Source organism: Lipotes vexillifer, unplaced genomic scaffold (assembly GCF_000442215.2).
Source record: "Lipotes vexillifer unplaced genomic scaffold, Lipotes_vexillifer_v1.1 scaffold1017, whole genome shotgun sequence".
Lineage (NCBI taxonomy): Eukaryota > Metazoa > Chordata > Mammalia > Artiodactyla > Lipotidae > Lipotes > Lipotes vexillifer.
Window position 1 is genome coordinate 965,304 of NW_006772141.1, and position 16,505 is coordinate 981,808.

General features: G+C 53.9%; 1 protein-coding gene across 2 annotated transcripts; it reads right to left on the bottom strand.

Moving 5' to 3' along the window:
• Nucleotides 1-1,028: 1,028 nt before the first annotated feature.
• Nucleotides 1,029-11,726, bottom strand: SERPINA1 (serpin family A member 1). Of its 2 annotated transcripts, XM_007447317.1 has the most exons (6): nt 11,709-11,726; nt 9,894-9,994; nt 4,226-4,884; nt 3,292-3,562; nt 2,159-2,306; nt 1,029-1,314 (listed from the first exon to the last, which is right to left on the bottom strand). In XM_007447317.1, exons 3-6 carry the CDS (start codon nt 4,878-4,880, stop codon nt 1,123-1,125), a joined length of 1,266 nt encoding a protein of 421 aa, XP_007447379.1. In that variant the 5' UTR covers nt 4,881-4,884; nt 9,894-9,994; nt 11,709-11,726; the 3' UTR covers nt 1,029-1,122. The 2 variants fall into 2 exon arrangements, with proteins under 2 accessions (XP_007447379.1, XP_007447378.1); XM_007447316.1 differs by lacking the exons at nt 9,894-9,994; nt 11,709-11,726 and adding an exon at nt 3,117-3,143 and having other exon boundaries at nt 1,063-1,314; nt 3,316-3,562; nt 4,226-4,880.
• Between the last annotated feature and the right edge of the window lie 4,779 nt (nt 11,727-16,505).

The following is a 16,505-nucleotide window of genomic DNA, read 5'->3' on the forward strand; positions in this document are numbered from 1 at the left end:
TCCAGCGGGGGCTTGGAGGGCCAGAAGGAGTCACGTGGCCCTTAGTGAAAAGGTCTGTTCCCGGGACAGCCTCTGACTGTGGCCCAGGGAGCTATGGTTTTCCTCCAAAGACCACAGGGAGGGCCCTGGGGTAGGAACAAGGCAAGTGGAAATGTGGCCCCTGACACAGCTTAGCTAAGGGAGGGCAGCTGGGGCACCGGGCGTCTGCTCTACTTTCTCTCCTACGGCCAAGGAATCACTGTCGGAACTTTGCAGAGCCGTCTGCGGCACCTTGGCTGTGTGATTAGGGAAGACAAGAGGTCGTAGGCTAAGCGGTCTTGGGGGCCTGACATCCTGGGTGAGTCTGAGCAAGTGATACAGACCAAGACCTTCGCTTCACTGGGGAGATGAGACCTGCTTCTAGGAGTGCTACATTTGAGGGTCTTGGAGCAGAGATGGAGCAACAAAGAGAGAAGTATGTGTCCCCAGTCCAGCCCCATGGGAAAGGGTCCCTGGAAAAACCAGCCAGAGCCTTTTGCAGGAAAGACCTGTGAGTGGTCAGGGCTCAAGCCTGGCTCAGGTGACAGTGTGGGGCAAGGAGAGGATCTGGTCTCCTGTTGCTGGTGACGCGGCGGCCCAGTGTCCCCGTGTGAGCTGAGGGCTCTGGGAGCAGTGGCAGCCCTGCAGGGTGAGGGGCTCTCACCGGGTGTCGCAGTGAGCACCAGCAGGGGGTGGGACGCTGAGCAGAGGACCTGGTGGACACTGGGTGGAGGTGGGGACCACGGGCTGGATTCTGAGCCCGTGCGATTTTCCCCTGGGGGTCCCAGAGGAGACTGGAAAGCCTGGAGGTTTTCCACAGTGACTGGGGAAGGGGCAGCAAGCTGTGGGTTTGAGCCTACATTTCATCCTGGCCTAGCACAGGGCTGGGTGGTGCAAATGCTAGTAAACCGTAGCGCAGTGGACACTTGAAAGATCGCCACGGCCTGGATTTCACACACATCCTGGGGACGTAAAGAGAGACTCAGACGCAAGAGGATGAGGGATTTACACGCCACACACAAGCTTGGGCCGGGTCAGTCATTCTTTAATGCCATGGAGGAAGGGGACCTGGCCTGCAGGGGACAGCTGAACCCAGAGAGGCAGTTATTTTTGGGTGGGATTCACCACCTTTCCCACGAAGAGGGGAGCCTGGCTGCTTTTATCGTAGATGATGAAAAAGAAGGGTCTGTTGTACTCGACTTCCGGGGGAATTGACATGGGGATGGCTTCCAGAATCGTGGCCCCCGTAGCTTCTGTCCCTTTCTCATCGATGGTCAGCACAGCCTTGTGCACCGCCTGCCAAGGGGAGAGCACACAGGTTCCATCTGAACAGAGACAGGCTGCCGGCCCCCAGCCACGCCCGGGTGCAAGGCGTGAGGAGAGCCTTGCCCAGGGAGGGGCCCGCTCTGGCCTCTCTCATCGCCTGTCCTGTCCGCCCCTCCCTGCAGGAGACACACAAGCGTGGCTCTCAAGGCTTGTGTCTGACCCACAAGGGGACCCTCACCCCTTCCTGACCAGCCTCCTCGACGGCCCTGGAAAGGAACCCACCACCTCGGGAGGCGGATTTTCTTGTACTTTGTCTCCTTGGCTCTGCACTTGTTTGTAGACCAGATTCTAAACTCCTTGGGGACCAGGGCTTCGATGGGGACCTTCACACGCCTCATCCCCACCCAGGCACTCAGCTCACAGTCCGTCACTGAACTGCAGTTGTTTCCCTGTAATTCTCCTGCGTAAATGGCATCTTTGGTCGGAATCACTCTGTAACACAGACTCAGTGATTCACCGGTAGCTCCTGGTATCACAGGTGCAGGGCCAAAGGTCCTTTGCAATCCCTGAGCCTAAGCCTCTCTCTGTAAACAGCTGTCTATCGGGACCCAAAGAAGGGAAGTGCCCGGCCAAGGATGAGACAGGGTGAGTGGCACAACCTCAGAGGAGGTCCTTAAATAAAATGCACCAAGCATGTGAGGCCACCTGTCCCCCTCCATCATCCGACCACATTGCAGTCTTGGTGGAGCGATGGCATTCCTCAGGGACCTCAGTCTGCAGGTGTGCCTGTGTCCCTCTGTCCCTTCCTCAGCCTCACCCTTGAGCTGCAGCCCCCATGCACATTCTGACCTACAGAGGTCAAGGACACACTCACCTTGGATAGCTTCAGAGGCACTTCCTCAGTGATACCCGAGAGGTCAGCCCCGTTGCTGAAGACCTTGGTGATGCCCAGTTTACCCAGGAGAGTTTTGAGATCATAGGTTCCAGAAATGGACAGTTTGGGCAAGTGTAAATTGGCAGAACTGTCACGATGGTTAGAAAATAAAAAAGTTTCACAGAACTGAAAGTGTTTCCTTTTCTGGTTGTTCCTCCCACTTGGCGCCCTCTCCCCCTGCCCATGCACGGATGTGAGGTCAGCCTTGGTCTATTCTACTTTTAGTTCCCCTACACGTGGGGTCAGAGAATGTTAGAATCACAGGGATCCTCTTGTCCTGTAAAGCCTCTCAAATGCCACCTCCTCTGATAAGGCCTCCTGGAGGATCCAGGGTGTCCTCTGGAAGGACTGTGCACACTGCTCCCCTGCAGGGTTTGGTCACCCCTCAGACTAGGACTTCTCCGGGGCCAGGATCCCAGAGGACCATGGGGCGTGGTGGCAGGTCCTGAGTGACATCTGTTCAGTGAATGATGAGTACTTCTCTGTATTTTTGTTTTATATTATACCTGAGAAAACAGCTCATCTGGGCATGGGCATATTTACAAATACAGAGACATGTACTAATTTGGGGTTCATGACGGGGCCCAACCACAATCATCTAGTGACAGAGGATCCAGAACCAGCGTCAAACGTGTCCTGGAGTTTCCCGCTCTGGGCCTTTGCCTTTCCAGCCTCTCCTAGCAGGTTTCCCCTCTGCCTTGCCGTGGACTTTCTGTCCTGAAACTCTACACTCAACTGCCACCTTTGCCAGGAAGCCCACCTCTTCCTTCTGGGTTTGCCCACAACATGGGTTGGCATTGCTGTCCCTGCATGGGGCACTGGCCACTGGGAAGTGGCAGTGTCCAGGCTGGGGAGGAAGTCCTCAGGGACAGGACTTTCACTCCTCACCCCTGGGCACCGTCCCTCCCATGGAGCCCGGCTGGTACTACCTGCACGGATGCTGGCCTCTGCTGGAGGCACAAGTTCACACACAGCGGTCATGGCCATGGGACGTGGGTCTACCGCCCCCCGCCCCCCTTCAGGCTGGACCTCTTGTGGCAGCTCCTGGGCTGGCCTCTGGTTTGGGAAGTCACCTTGCGTATCTCTTTTCCAGGAACTTGGCGAGAAGCCCCTTGCTGAGCTGGTCCTCCAGATGCTGCAGTTTCCCCTGGTCGGGCAGGATGAAGAGGGCGGTGGCGTTCCCCACGTAGTCCATCAGCAGTACCCAGCTCGAGAGCCTGTCACAGTAGTGGAGGTCAAACATGCCCTGGCGGTTCATCATCGGCACCTTCACGGTGGTCTCCTCATCCACGTGGAAGTCCCTCTCTGTGGTGTGCTCTTCCTCAAAGGGCTTCTCCCATTTTCCTGGAGAGAAGGGACAGTGGACATCAGCCAGGACTGGGAGAAGGTTTAATAACGGTGGTAGAATAAAGGAGCCCTGAGCCTCCTGGTGAGATACTTCTCTGGGGGCCTCAGCTTCACCATCTATAAAATGGGGCTAAAACGAGCAATCAGTGTACAGAAAGGTATTCTGGGAGGATAATGCAAGACTGGAGTAGGATCCAAAATTTCAATTTTGTAGAGGCTCATAAGTGGCAGAGGAAGTATTTGAACCTTGGTCCTTCTGACTCCAAAGGTGTCACTGTCTCCTCTACACTCGAGTTGTCAGAAGCGTGTTCCAGGAAATCCTATTTCCTCTGTACACGCTGCCGAAATTTGTTTTTCTGGCTCTCTATTTTGGGAGACATTGCATATCATACACCCGTCCCAGGTAGGGATTTACAATGCACATTAGGACATTTAAGGTCTGAAAAGTCCTGCAGAGACGATGATACTTTGACTGTTTAATCCATAGTTCCCTAACCCTATTTGATCGTGGGAAGTTTTAGCGGTCATGTGTGGAAAATTGACTAACACGTGCAGAGATGCATGGCTGTATCCTATTCTGCACTGCCAGGAAAGTTAAGAGCTGAGTGTTTGAGAATATTTTGGGGGTGTTTCTGTTTCAGGCTGGTTGTGCAGCCTTACCTTTAAAGAATATGTAATTCACCAGAGCAAAAACTGTGTCTTGGTCAAGGTCATCTACCAGATCGACAATTTTTCCTTGGCTTCCCTTCTTTACGTAATCGTTGATCTTTTTCTTGGCCTCTTCAGCATCCCTGAAGTTGACGGAGAAGGCTTCAGAGTGGTACAGGTTCTTGACGTCATCCAGAAACTTAGCCACTAGCTTCGCCGTCTCGTTGACGAACAGGCCGTTGCCAGTGGTCAGCTGCAGCTGGTTGTCTGGCTGGTTGAGGGTGTGGAGGAGATGCTGGAAACCTTCGTGGATCTCAGCCTCTGTTCTTGCAGTGAGGTTGAAATCTAGGCCCTCCAGGATCTCAGTGTGAGTGTCACCCTTGGTCCCCAGGGAGAGCATCGCAAAGGCCGTGGCGATGCTCACTGGCGAGAAGAAGACGTTGGTGGCGTTGGACTCACGGGCCGCCCGGCGGTACACGCTGAAGGCAAAGTCGACCAGGTTGGGGGCGATCTTGTGGCAGGCTGCCTCCTGGTGGCGCTCACGATCGTGCTGGGATGCATCTGTCTCCTGGACAGCGTGTCCCTGGAGACCCTCAGCCAAGGAGATGGGGACCAGGCAGCACAGGCCTGCCAGCAGGAGGAGGCCCCCCGTGATGGAGGATGCCATTGTCCTGCAAGAGAGAGAAGGGTACCACACCCGCGTCAGGCCACACGACGAGTCTCTCGGCCACCGATGGACGCCATGTCAAAGCAACCACAGTTTATCGAGCATCTATGTGCCGGGCACTTTCCCACATCAGCACCATTGAAAGACTCAGAACGACAGCAAAGGCTTTATGGCGATGACCATACACCAAGTTCCATTCTAAGCACTTTACTGGCTTATCTCACTGCATTCTGGTAAGAGTCGTATGGGGTAGGTCAGGCGACTATCCTGGGCTTACAGATGAGGAGACCAAGCTCCTAGAGGTTAAGTCACTTGTCCAAGGTTCCAGAGCAGTAAAGTAGCAGGACCAGAATCACACCCCCAGGTAGTCTGGGTCTGGAGTCCACGCTCTCGATGGTTCCACTAACATCTGCAATGACCCCGAGGTGTAAGTGCCACAGCCTCTACTTTGCAAAAGAGGAAACTGAGGCACAGGAAGTAGATGATCTCCCAGGAAGCGGGCCAGATCGGGCTCAGGGATGATTGGACCTGGAACAGCCCTAGGAGGACTTCCGCTGAACCCTGGTTTTTAATGGACAGAGAGGCTGCTGCCCAGAGTGGGAAGGATCTTGCCCAGTGACACCCAGTCAGAACACAGAAGAGCTGTGAGGGAACCCAGATGGAAGGCCGTACCCCCTTAATACTCATAGTGAACCTCAGCCCCTAGTAGATTTTCCTGAGCTAGAGGGCTGCCCTCAGTGTGAGTCCATGGCCTCAGATGCAGGAATGGGCTGCAGTCAGCTTAGCTGCTTATCTCGCTCGCCACCTGTGTCCCAGCTCTGTGCTCAGCGTGGACGTGGGTGTTAGAGGTCTGGTTCCTCCAGTCAAGTGGGGTTTGTTGGGCGGGGCAGGGGTGAGGTGGGGTGGGTAAGATTTGAAAAAGCATCTCTTTTCTGTTCAGACAGACCTGGGTTCTAATCCGTGTCTCTGTCACTACCAGCTGTGTGACTATGCTCGAGTCATTTAGTCTCTCTGGCCCTCATTTTGTCACATGTAGAAAGCAAGATTGTTGGGAGAACTTAGTGAAATAAGTCTAGACACGGAGCCTTACACTGAAGGCATCTGAGAGAGATTACATTGAGGGGAGGCTGGTGGGGGTGCAAGCTAGAAGTCTTCCGAGGGTGGCAGGGAGGGAGATGAGTTCCATGGCTGGGGGGAGACAGTAAGGAACGGCAAAGCTTGTGGCTGACCCAGCAAGGTCAGGCTCTATCTAGTGATAGTCAAAGTCATTGTCACCCGCAGCAACACGGGGCCAGTTCTGGCCCACGGAGCTCCCTCTACTGCATATAGATCCCAGCCTTGGGCCACTAGGCTGAGACCTCCTAAGTACAACCTGCTCTCTTCCCAGATGGAGAAACTCAGGTCCAAGCAGAGGACAAGGGTGCGTCTGCTGCTAGCTGTCAGTCATATAACCAAAACTGTCATTTTAATAAAATACAAAGACAAAGGAGCCCTTGAACTTGGCATATGAGAACCTGAGGGGAAAAAGTTGGAAATAAGGAATGCTGGGTTTCACCTACCCCTTGGACTTTTAAAAGTTTCCTTCCAATGAAACAACAGGATGAAGCACAAGACTGGCTTCTTTCCACCACCTTTCTTTCTGGCCTTCAAACCTCTAACTTAACCAAATAGAGCAGACCACGCATTACGTAATACTTGTTTATATTTTTCTTAAACTAGCCAGTGGTTTTAGAGCTTATGATCGTGCTAAGATTAGTTCTGTACATTTCCATTGCCCTTGGATTTCTCTCTACAACTCCACTGGATTTTGCTGTGGTCCTTCATGGTTTGTGGAAGCTCCCCATCTCTGCAGGGCGCAGAGATCATGAGGGATTTGGGCTTCTGCAGGGTGGGGACACTAAATATGCTGAGTGGTCTCAGGGCCAGAGGCCGTGGTTTCTAGTCCTGACAGGGCCATTTCTGTCCACTTGGCCTTGGGCAAGCATCTTCGTGTCCTGGGGCCTCATTCTCACCAGCTGTATAAATCGAGGCGGGGAGGGGGGATCTAAATGAGGTCCCTGTGTACCAATGCTGGATTTTTAACTAAAGGGGTATCTGGCTTTGGTGGAACAACAGGGACTGAGACTTCCCATGCGGGATGGGATGTGGTGCCCTCCCGCTGAGAGGGTTGCTGGCCTTAAGAAGGTAACAAGGCTGGTGTGGAGCTACAGCTGGGGTGAGCACATCCCTGGCTCCCACCCAGTCCATCTGCCAGGGGGTTACATCACCTACTCTGGCTTCCTCCTTTCACAGTAAACGGCTTGAGACCAGGAAAGGGTCAGGGCCTTGCCAAGGCCACACAGTGAGTCAGGGATAAAGCTGGCTTGAGCAAGCCTTGGTTTTCCCACCACTCGAACTACAGATGGGACTGTATGTCACCACGTCTCAGACCCTGCAAATGTCAGAGTTAGGTCCTGAGGACTCTGACGTTAACCTTGAGCCCCTGTTGGCTTCATTTTACCTCTCAGTCTGTTCCTTACAACTTCGGGGGCCTAAGACTTCTCTCTCCTCACCCTTCTATCAAAAGCAGCACCCCACACGCCCCAAATTCTAGTGCGGGAACCAAATGGAGATGAGAAAGGAAATGGTGACGTGCCCAAAGGTGTAGGGACCACACTTTAAACCAACGGAATGAAGATGTCACAGTGACACTTCTGGACTCAGGGGCAGGTCAGGGAGAGTAAAGTGAGCTGTCCCTTTGCCTAATCTCATGCCATTTCCCCCAGGACATAAAACGAGTGACCAAGAGCAACCTAGTGGGGTCCAGGGAAGCGACTGTGGCCTAAGGTCACAACCTGCTGACACCTGCCACTAAATAAGCCCAGGTGTGACCCAGCCCCGCCACTTACGGGCAAGTGGTCTTGGGCAAGTGACTTCACTTCTTTGAGCCTCAGCTTCCTGTAAAGTGGAGAAAAGAATCCCTTGAAGGGCAGACGTGAGGAACGAACAAGGTGATGGGTGGGCAGGCACCGAGCAGGAGTGAAAGACCTCCCCGTACCTGCGTACAGGTAGGATTCAGGCTCGAGAACTGGCAGATTTCTTCCTGGCCGGTTGCCACACTACCCAGGACCAGAGAGGGGAATGCTGATGAGCAAAGAATGGCCTCTGAGTTTGGAGTATGTTCAATTCAATTCTCCAAGTCTTTATTTAATGCCTGTGAGCTGCCAAGCCCGATTCCAAGCAAATGGTATTTACCATCAGCATCCTCCTTATCACCACACTGAGTAAACAGCAGGTCTTTCTTATTATTTCTTCACTTTATTTCTTGATTTTATAGATGGAGAAATTGAGGACTACAGAAGTTAAGTAAATTACTGAAAATCACAGAGCTGGTTGCTTACAGAACTGATTTTTTTTTTTTTTTTTTGGCCACACCGCGCGGCCTGCGGGATCTTAGTTCCCTGACCAGGGATCAAACCCGCGCCCCCTGCAGTGGAAGCACGGAGTCTTAACCACTGGATCACCAGGGAAGTCCCCACAGAACTGAATTTAGGTATTTTGATTTCTGAGTCTGGCATTTAACCCTTCTCTGTGTATAAAGCTGAGCGCAGAGGCCTTGGAACAGAAAACTCAGAGGTGGCCTGGCTAAATGAAGAGGGGCAACATTACTTTGTGGCTAAGATCAGAGGCTACGAGGCCAGAATGCCCAAGTTCAATTCACTATCAGCTGTGTGACCTTGGACAAGTTACTCAGCCTCTCTGAACCTCAGTTTCCCAGAGATGATAAGGGTGTACTTACCCCATGGAGCTATTATGCAAATGAAATAGGTGCAAAGTGCCAAGAAATGCCCGGCATGCAGTCAGCTCTCAGGAGGCATCAGTCGTTACTGATACTGTGAATCTTTCAGAGCCCTCTCGGGGAGTCTGATTGCCTTGGCCTTGGTCTTCTCTGTAGGCCCCATCTCCAAAAACCAATGATGGAAAAATCATATCACTTCCTAAACTCCAGGGATCAAGGCCAGTGGGAGTGGGGTGGGGTCAGGAGGGCAAAGGTTATCTATCCTTTGACCAAAAGGACAGAGAGGTTGAGCAACTTTCTAGGGTCACCCAGCATGAGAGGGGGCTCAAGGCCAGCCCAGGCTTCCCATTCCCCAGCTGGCGCCTGAGGCCAGAGGGAACCATGTTGGCAGTGGACCTGGGGTCCGGAGCGGGGATTCTGGAGCGAGGCAGCCTGAGCTTGAGCTTACATGGTGTGTGATTGGGAACAAGTGATGAGCCTCCCTGTCCCGGATGCCCTCGTCTGTAAAAGGGGAGCGCCATGGTAAGCACCTCAGAAGATGGCCAAGAGGCTTCAGCAGAAGCTGCCTGGCCAGAGCGAGGGCTCAGGAATACAGCTCAAAGCCCCCCGATGACGGTGCCCGTCCCCAGCTTCCCATCTTCTGCTGCGTACGACGACGCCCAGAGGCCCACAGTGCACGGGGGGGCCCAGTTTGGTACCTCCAGGCTGAGACCTGGTGCGGTCCTTTTCTGGGCATTTCGGGAGAGGATGGAGGCCCGAGGAGCAGCTGAAACTCTGGGCTTCTGGTCTGCCTTGGCCCCCCTGCCTTGGTCCCTGCGTGAGCCTGGGCTTCTCACTGTCTCCCTCTGAGCCTTATCTTTCTCATCTGTAGAAGCGGAAAAACATACACACCCGAGCAGTAGGGGAGGTGCTGAGACCTACAGAAGACAACCTACGGGAAAGACACAGAGACTGTGCCAGCAGAAACGTACTCCTTCCTCGGTCCCGGGACGCCAGAGCCAGCCACCCATTTCCACTTCTGCCCACAGAGGGCCAGTTTAATCACCGGGAGGTACTGGGGAGGCCCTGGACAGGCTTGGGGAGCAGGAAAGGACCCCCAGGGCTGCTGTTACTATGACAACAGGAGGCCAAGCCCCAGCCCTCTCCATCCTCCCTGCAGCCCCAGGGCCTTCCCCGGGTAGCGCAGGGACCCGGAGGCCTCTCTGGAGGCTCTTGCCAGTGGAAGGCATACTTACGATTCACTGTCCCAGGTCGGGGCTGGTGACCACGGCTGGGGAGACAGAGCCCTGTCCTTGCCTGTATTTAAGCAGTGGATCCAGAGGGACGATGTGGGAGGCTGCTGGTGAATATTAACCAAGGTCACCCCAGTTATCAGAGGAGTAAACAGGGACTAAGCTCACTGACTCGACACTGAGCCCCTGCCCACGCTGCCCGTCTGTGCTCCTCCTGGGCGGCGTGCGGCCCTCTGTTCCATACGCCAAAGGGAGTCTTTGTGCCCAGCTCATAAACCACAGCATCTGCCTCCAAGCTGGGGTGGCATGTGACTCACGCCCTTCGGGATGGCATGACTCTGCTGGCCGGTGCTCCCACTGGGGAGTTCTCAGTGGCTGCCCCACTGGTAGCAAGAGGTGCCATTTATAGAGCCACCTTGAAATGCCCGCTGCTGAAGATGCAGGGGGTGAAGCAGGTTATGAGTCCAATTGGCAGATGGGGAAACTGAGGCCCAGGGTGAAAGTCTGCTCATCCACCCAAAGTCACCAAGCCGGATACAAAACCTCTCTCGACTTCCCTGGAAAGATAATGGGGCTTGACCGCTGTTGATACAGCCGCTTAAGGCTGGTATGGGTGGCCGTGGGCAGAGGCCGGGAGTCAGAGAGTAAACCTATGAGGAGCTGCTGTGCAGCCTCAGGCAAGCTGCTTCATCTCTCTGAACCACGAGGTATTTTTGTTTGTGTCGTAGGGCTTTGGAGGTCCCACTTCCTGGCACAGTTGTCAGTGATACACAAGATCACTTATGTAAAGCGCCGGGCATACACTAGGCTCTTGATTTTGGTCTGCTCAGCTCTCTGTTCAGACCTTCTCTCCAGGCTTCTCTGGGCAGGAAGAGGCTCAGTTCCTGGCCAGCCTCAGGCCCACGTCTGTTTCCACTGGATGCGGCCCCCGGCAGACTAATGCGATCCACAGGCTGTTTGAATTTTCCTTGGGACTGTTGCTCCGTGCAGGAGCTACTGCAGGCTTTTGGGGGCACTGGTGGTGCTTGGGGGTGTTGGTGCAGGGTTGAGGCCATTGGGGCCCTACTTGACCCTGATTCATTTAAAAACCCAAGGCAGTTGGCATCACACTGTGTGCACCGTCCCACGCCCCCTTGGCACGCAGTGGATATTTTTGAGTTGAGTGGATATTTGTTGAGTCAGTGGACAAGCACGTCTTTGTCTTTCTCTCATTCCCCCGGTCCCAGCTGTGGGACTCCGCCAGGTGAATAGCCTGTAGGCTCCTCTAGCTCACAGGGTCAGACCAGGGAACCCAGGGCCCCCATTCATTGGCTGTGTGCTCTCAGGCAAGCTGTTTAACCTCCCCGTGCCTCAGTTTCCCCATCTGTAAAATGGGGATGGTGACAGTCCCTACCTCGCTGGGCTGCAGTGAGGATTAAATGCAGCAGTTTCAGGTAAGCTCAGGGCCCAGTGCTGGGGGCACACGGTGAGCCCCCTTTGATGTTGGCATCCCCATGGCAGTGGGTCTCGCGGGTGTCATTCTGGGTGGGTGGGTGGGGGGCAGCAATCCAGGAGCTTCCCCCCAGGACTCCCTCATTCAGTACTGTCAGTACCCCCTGTGAGGGGAGTATGTACCACCCCTCATATAGAAGCAGAAATTAGCTCAGGAAGGGGTGGACCTCCCACTCCCATACCTCCTGACTCCCCGGTTCCACAGTCTGCCTTCAGAACCCTGACTCTTTCCCCTGAGCTGGCTGAAGGGCCATCTCCCCCAGGGCACTACATCTGCCCACAGCTTGGAGACCTAGGGTGTGGTGAGGTGAGGCCTGCCCTCCATACCTTCTGGGCATTTCTTCCCCTCTCCGTGCCTCAGTTTCCCCATCTGTGCAATGGCCTCCTTCCACGCCCAGCTGCCCCTCCCAGCTCTCGCACTGAATGGGCGAAGGCAAGCACCCCGGCTGTCGCCAGGTGCAGCAACCCTTTCAGCCAGGTGGCTTGGGGCTGGTGGGAAGGTGCCGCCCCCTCTCCAACCCCCCTACCTTCAATTCCCAGTTCCTGCAGCGGAAGGGACCCCTCCTTCCCCTGGGGCACCTGGCTGCAGCATGGAGTCTGTGTGTCCCTGAGTGCAGCGCCCGGGCTCTGCCAGCACAGGAGGAAGGAAGCTCTGGGTGGCTCAGGCAGCATGTCCGGGAGGGGCAGGGACCTGGGGCAGGAAACTGACTTGCACAAAGCTGCCAGGAGACAGACTGCCCTTCACGGCCCAGGCAGGCCTGTGTGTCACCTGCTGTGTCTGGCTGTGTGACCCAGGATCATCCAGTTTCTTTGAGCCTCTGTAGGCGGGCTGGTAGCACCTGCCTGAAAAGATTAACATCCTTTGGCCCAGAGCCTGGCATCAGGGTCCTGGCAGGTTTCCAGGGCCACCTGTAGAGGGACGAGGCCTGAGCCACCTCTGAAACGCACAAGAAGAGCCCCGCAGAGATTGAGATGGGACCGTGTGTATGGGGGAGGTGTGCATCACAGACCCTGGCTGTGGGACAAAGAGGTGCAGGATGTCGGGGGGACTGGGCACTTGGAGGTGGAGTGAAGAAAGAGCAGGGTGGGGAGAGTGGGAGAACGTGGGGCTCAGGGTTGGGACCTATCCCTTCTGAGTCAAGGGCTCCACACTCAGCCCTTCTTTGTCTCCCCATCTTCCCACTCCCCCCAACCCAGTACTTCATGCTGCGGAGAGCTCCTCTAGACCGGCATCCTGGGAAGAAGGGGTGGGCTGATCTGGGAAAATGGGTAAGGACAGAATGCCCGGGGTGGGGGGCACCCAGTGGCCATTCTCCAGGACCCGAACCACAAGCCGAGGTGGGGGAAGTCCTGTCCACTTGGTTACTTCTGGAATTGTCGATTGTAACATCTGGACTGATCCCTGGGACTGAATATATCCTAGGAAGATGCTGTGGGCTGGCTGTGAAAAAGGGGTGTCTGGGAAGACCCTATCCCCCCATTGGCCTTCCGAGAGATGAGAGAGGGATGGAGAGAAGCATGAGAGCTGAGGTGTGGGGTCTGCAGCAAGAAGGGAATGCAAGGGAGGGGTGTGCGAGGGGCCCGGGGCAAAGCAGATCAAGGACCAGAGGCCCTGACTGGTCCAGAGAGCGATGGTGAACTTCAGGGATGTTACACCTGTTGGTAGAGTTCCCCAGAAAGTGCGGAAACCAGCCTGTACTGACTGCCCCAGGCACACACACTGACATGTCACATGTACGCCCACAGTCAGATCCCCCCATACTCACTATGGGAGCCCCCCTCCAGGCACCAGCTCCCTTCTTCAGAAGGCAGTGTGGCTCAGTGGTTCAGGCATGGGCTCAGGGGCTGAGCATCTGGGTCCGAGCCTTCACTCCACCATTCTCTCTGGGAGATCTTAGCCATTTAACCTCTCTCTGCCTCCGTTTCCTCATCTGTGAGATGGACGGTAAGAATGGTCACTTCTACCAGGATTGTGAAGAGCCAGTGAGATGATAATACATAAGACTGAGGGTGGCCTCAGGCACAGATGGGCCCTAAGTCAATGCCAGCTACTTGTGAGCTTTGATGTCCCGAGCCTGGGAAACCTTTCAGATGGGTCCCAGGGGCTGAGCAGGAGGAAGACTTGGACAGTAGCACATTTGTCCAGGGACACCTCTTCAGATTCCAGCTTCTGCTTATCCCCAAAGGCTACCAGTCCCCTCTCCGGGGGGCTGGGCTCATTTTGCTTCCTGAGGGCACAGAGCCAGGTGTGGTTAGTGTCTTTCTGAGCACCTGTGACAGGCAGCAGGCCGAGTTGGGTGAGGGGTGGTTGGAGCTGGAGGGGGGGGGACTTGGATTCAGGGGAGGACCTCGTTTCAGCTCTCCGAGCCTCAGTTTCCTCCTCTGTAAAATGGGCACACTAAGAGTCTCTTTTTTCATATAGTTGTTGTGAAGCTTAAATGTAGGGATGCTAGGTGAGGTGTTTGACATCAGGCCTGCTCTGTTAGCATAACTGGCACTGTGTCTGTCTTCTCATAACTTGGTTAAATTAGTAAGGTTAGCTGCATGGTCAAGGTTTTTGAGTCCAGGAAATCGACTGAGTTTGCATCATCAGTTTGTCTCCTCCTAGCATCTTGCAAGTCTACCAACTTGCAACACCCTGGTGGACCCTCTTTCCTTCTGTACACAACCTCTAGGGCTGCTTCCTGTGCACGGTTCAATTCTTGCTTTTTCTGGAACTATTTGACTTATTCACAGCTTCTTGTTTCCCTCTTCATCCTTACCTGGAGAAAAAGAAGGCAACTCCATGCACTGTAAATGACAATAAGGTTACTAGAAGGAATAAAACACCCAGCTATTACCTCCTCCCCTACTTGTTAAAATTAGTAAAAGTAATGTTTTTATTATCACTATTTTTTTCTACACTTTATTTCAACTTTACCCTTTTGAATGTATGGACCATTATGGCCTTTATGGACTTTCAGCTTTTAGGAGGCTCAACCCATGCTGTTTAATGATAATCAGTATTTCCTTTTGGACGGTCAGGTGGTCACATTTTGGCCGCTAGGAGTCCCTTTAATTTATCTCTTTTCTCTTTTCAGTAACCCTTGCTGATATCTCAGAAAGCACACACTTGTTTTCTAGCAGTGACACCATGTCCCAGACCCATCTTCTTTTTCTTCTGCCCCAAGACATGGTGTCAGTGACCCTCTCTGGGACAGGAAGACAGCAGGGGTGGCAAAGGTCCTCCTGGGCACCAAAGGGAGGGCCGGATGTGCAGGAGACCTTGAAGGACTTTGGGACTTGTTTTGCAGAAGTATAAACCCTGACTGGGTGTCTCAGATAACAGAGAGCAATAGGGCTCTTCCAACTTGCCCAACATAGACCTTGGGTTGCAATGGTTCGATTTACCTTGTTGCTTTCTATCCTGTTGACTTTAAACATTTCTGTTTGCTTGGTTTTCATGAGTCTCTTGCTGCTTTCATGTTACAATACAACCCCCCAAACTAACCCCAATGTGTGGTCTGTCACTACCTGCATCACATCATAGCTGATCCTTTGTGAGCACTTGCTACCTTCCAGGCTCTGTTTTAATCCTGTGTGGTGGGTACCATTAATATTCCCTTAGTACAGATGAGGAAACTGAGGCACAGTTACCGTGATGCTGACAATGCAGCCCCTCAGCCTCGCTACGTCCTCTGCTCCCTAATGTATCTGTTCATTTGTTCATTCAACTCACTAAATATTACGTATTGATCACCTATTGGCTCAGAGTTTGTGAAGGTGAAAAGATGTGGTCTCAACTGCTCAGAAACTCACAGCCTGGTGGAGGCCCAAGCCCCTGGGAACCACAGAGGCCCTTTCAGAAATCCCAGTGAGGGAGAGGTGGAGAGGCGGGGACGGGTGTGAGAGATGAACAGGAGGCAGAAGCAACAGATGAGGGTTGACACTGGGGATAGGTGGCGGGATGCACGGGCGGACCTCAGTGTTCCCTGGAAGCCCTGCTGGAATCCACATGTCCTGACATTCTGTTCAGTTCTCTTTCCGCCAACCCTCCCATCCCCCAGGTAGAGTCTCTCCCAACCCCCATGAAAAGAAGGAGCCAAGACGCCAAAGACAGATTCACAGCCAGCTGGCAGGCCCCGGAAAACGGGGCATTTCACAGCATCTTTCTTTTTTTCCTCTTTTCTACCCCATCTCAGTTCTGGGGCTTAGGCTCCCATCACCTCACCCCACAGTCTCCCCTCCTCCCACGTACTAATCAGATAGCTGGCACCCAGCTTCCCCAGAAAGTCCTCTCCAGTAGGGGCTGTTTATTCTCCAACACACCTGCCATGAGAAGATCCCCACCACTGCCTCCAAACGTTTCCTCCCCCAGGAATTATGTAGCCACCTCCCTGGACAGTCCCACCTTGCCCTAGCCTTATCCCTGACATCCACATGCCCATGGGTCACATCCTGCATCACAGGAGAAGGGCATCTGGGCCCAGCCTGGTCTGCTCTGCGTCACTCACCATCCTTGCAGACGGCACCCAGAGCCCCTGGCCCCTCCCTTTCTCTCCTTCTGATCTCCCATGACCTCCTTCACTCCTTTCCACCCACATATGACCCATCTTGACCTTCGATGTCAGGTTGGAGGCTTCTTTTATCAACTCTTCATCTATAGCCCCCTCTTGGTTGCCCCTTTCCCTCTGTCCCCGACCCTAATGGACTGCCATTGTGGACACATGGAGATGGTGTGGTGTCATCTGCTTAAACCTCATGGTCCATCTCTTTGGTCCATTTCTGTCAATACCTTTGTCATCAGTAGAATAGTGTCCCCAGAGATGCCCATGTCCTAATTCCCAGGACCTGTGAATGTGTCACCTGACATGGCAAAAGGGATGTTGCAGATGTGACTAAGATTAAGGACCTTGAGATGGGAAATTATCTTGGATTATCCAGGTGAGCCTAATATAATCACAAGCATCCTTATAAAAGAGGGGCAGAAGGGTCGGAGTCAAAGAAGGAGACGTGACAATGGAAAGACAGGTCGGGCTGACATGAGGAAGGGGCCTCGGATCCAGAGATGCAGGTGGCTTCTAGAAGCTGGAGAAAGCAAGGGAAGGAATTTTCTTCCAGAGCCTCCAGAAGGAATTTAGCTCT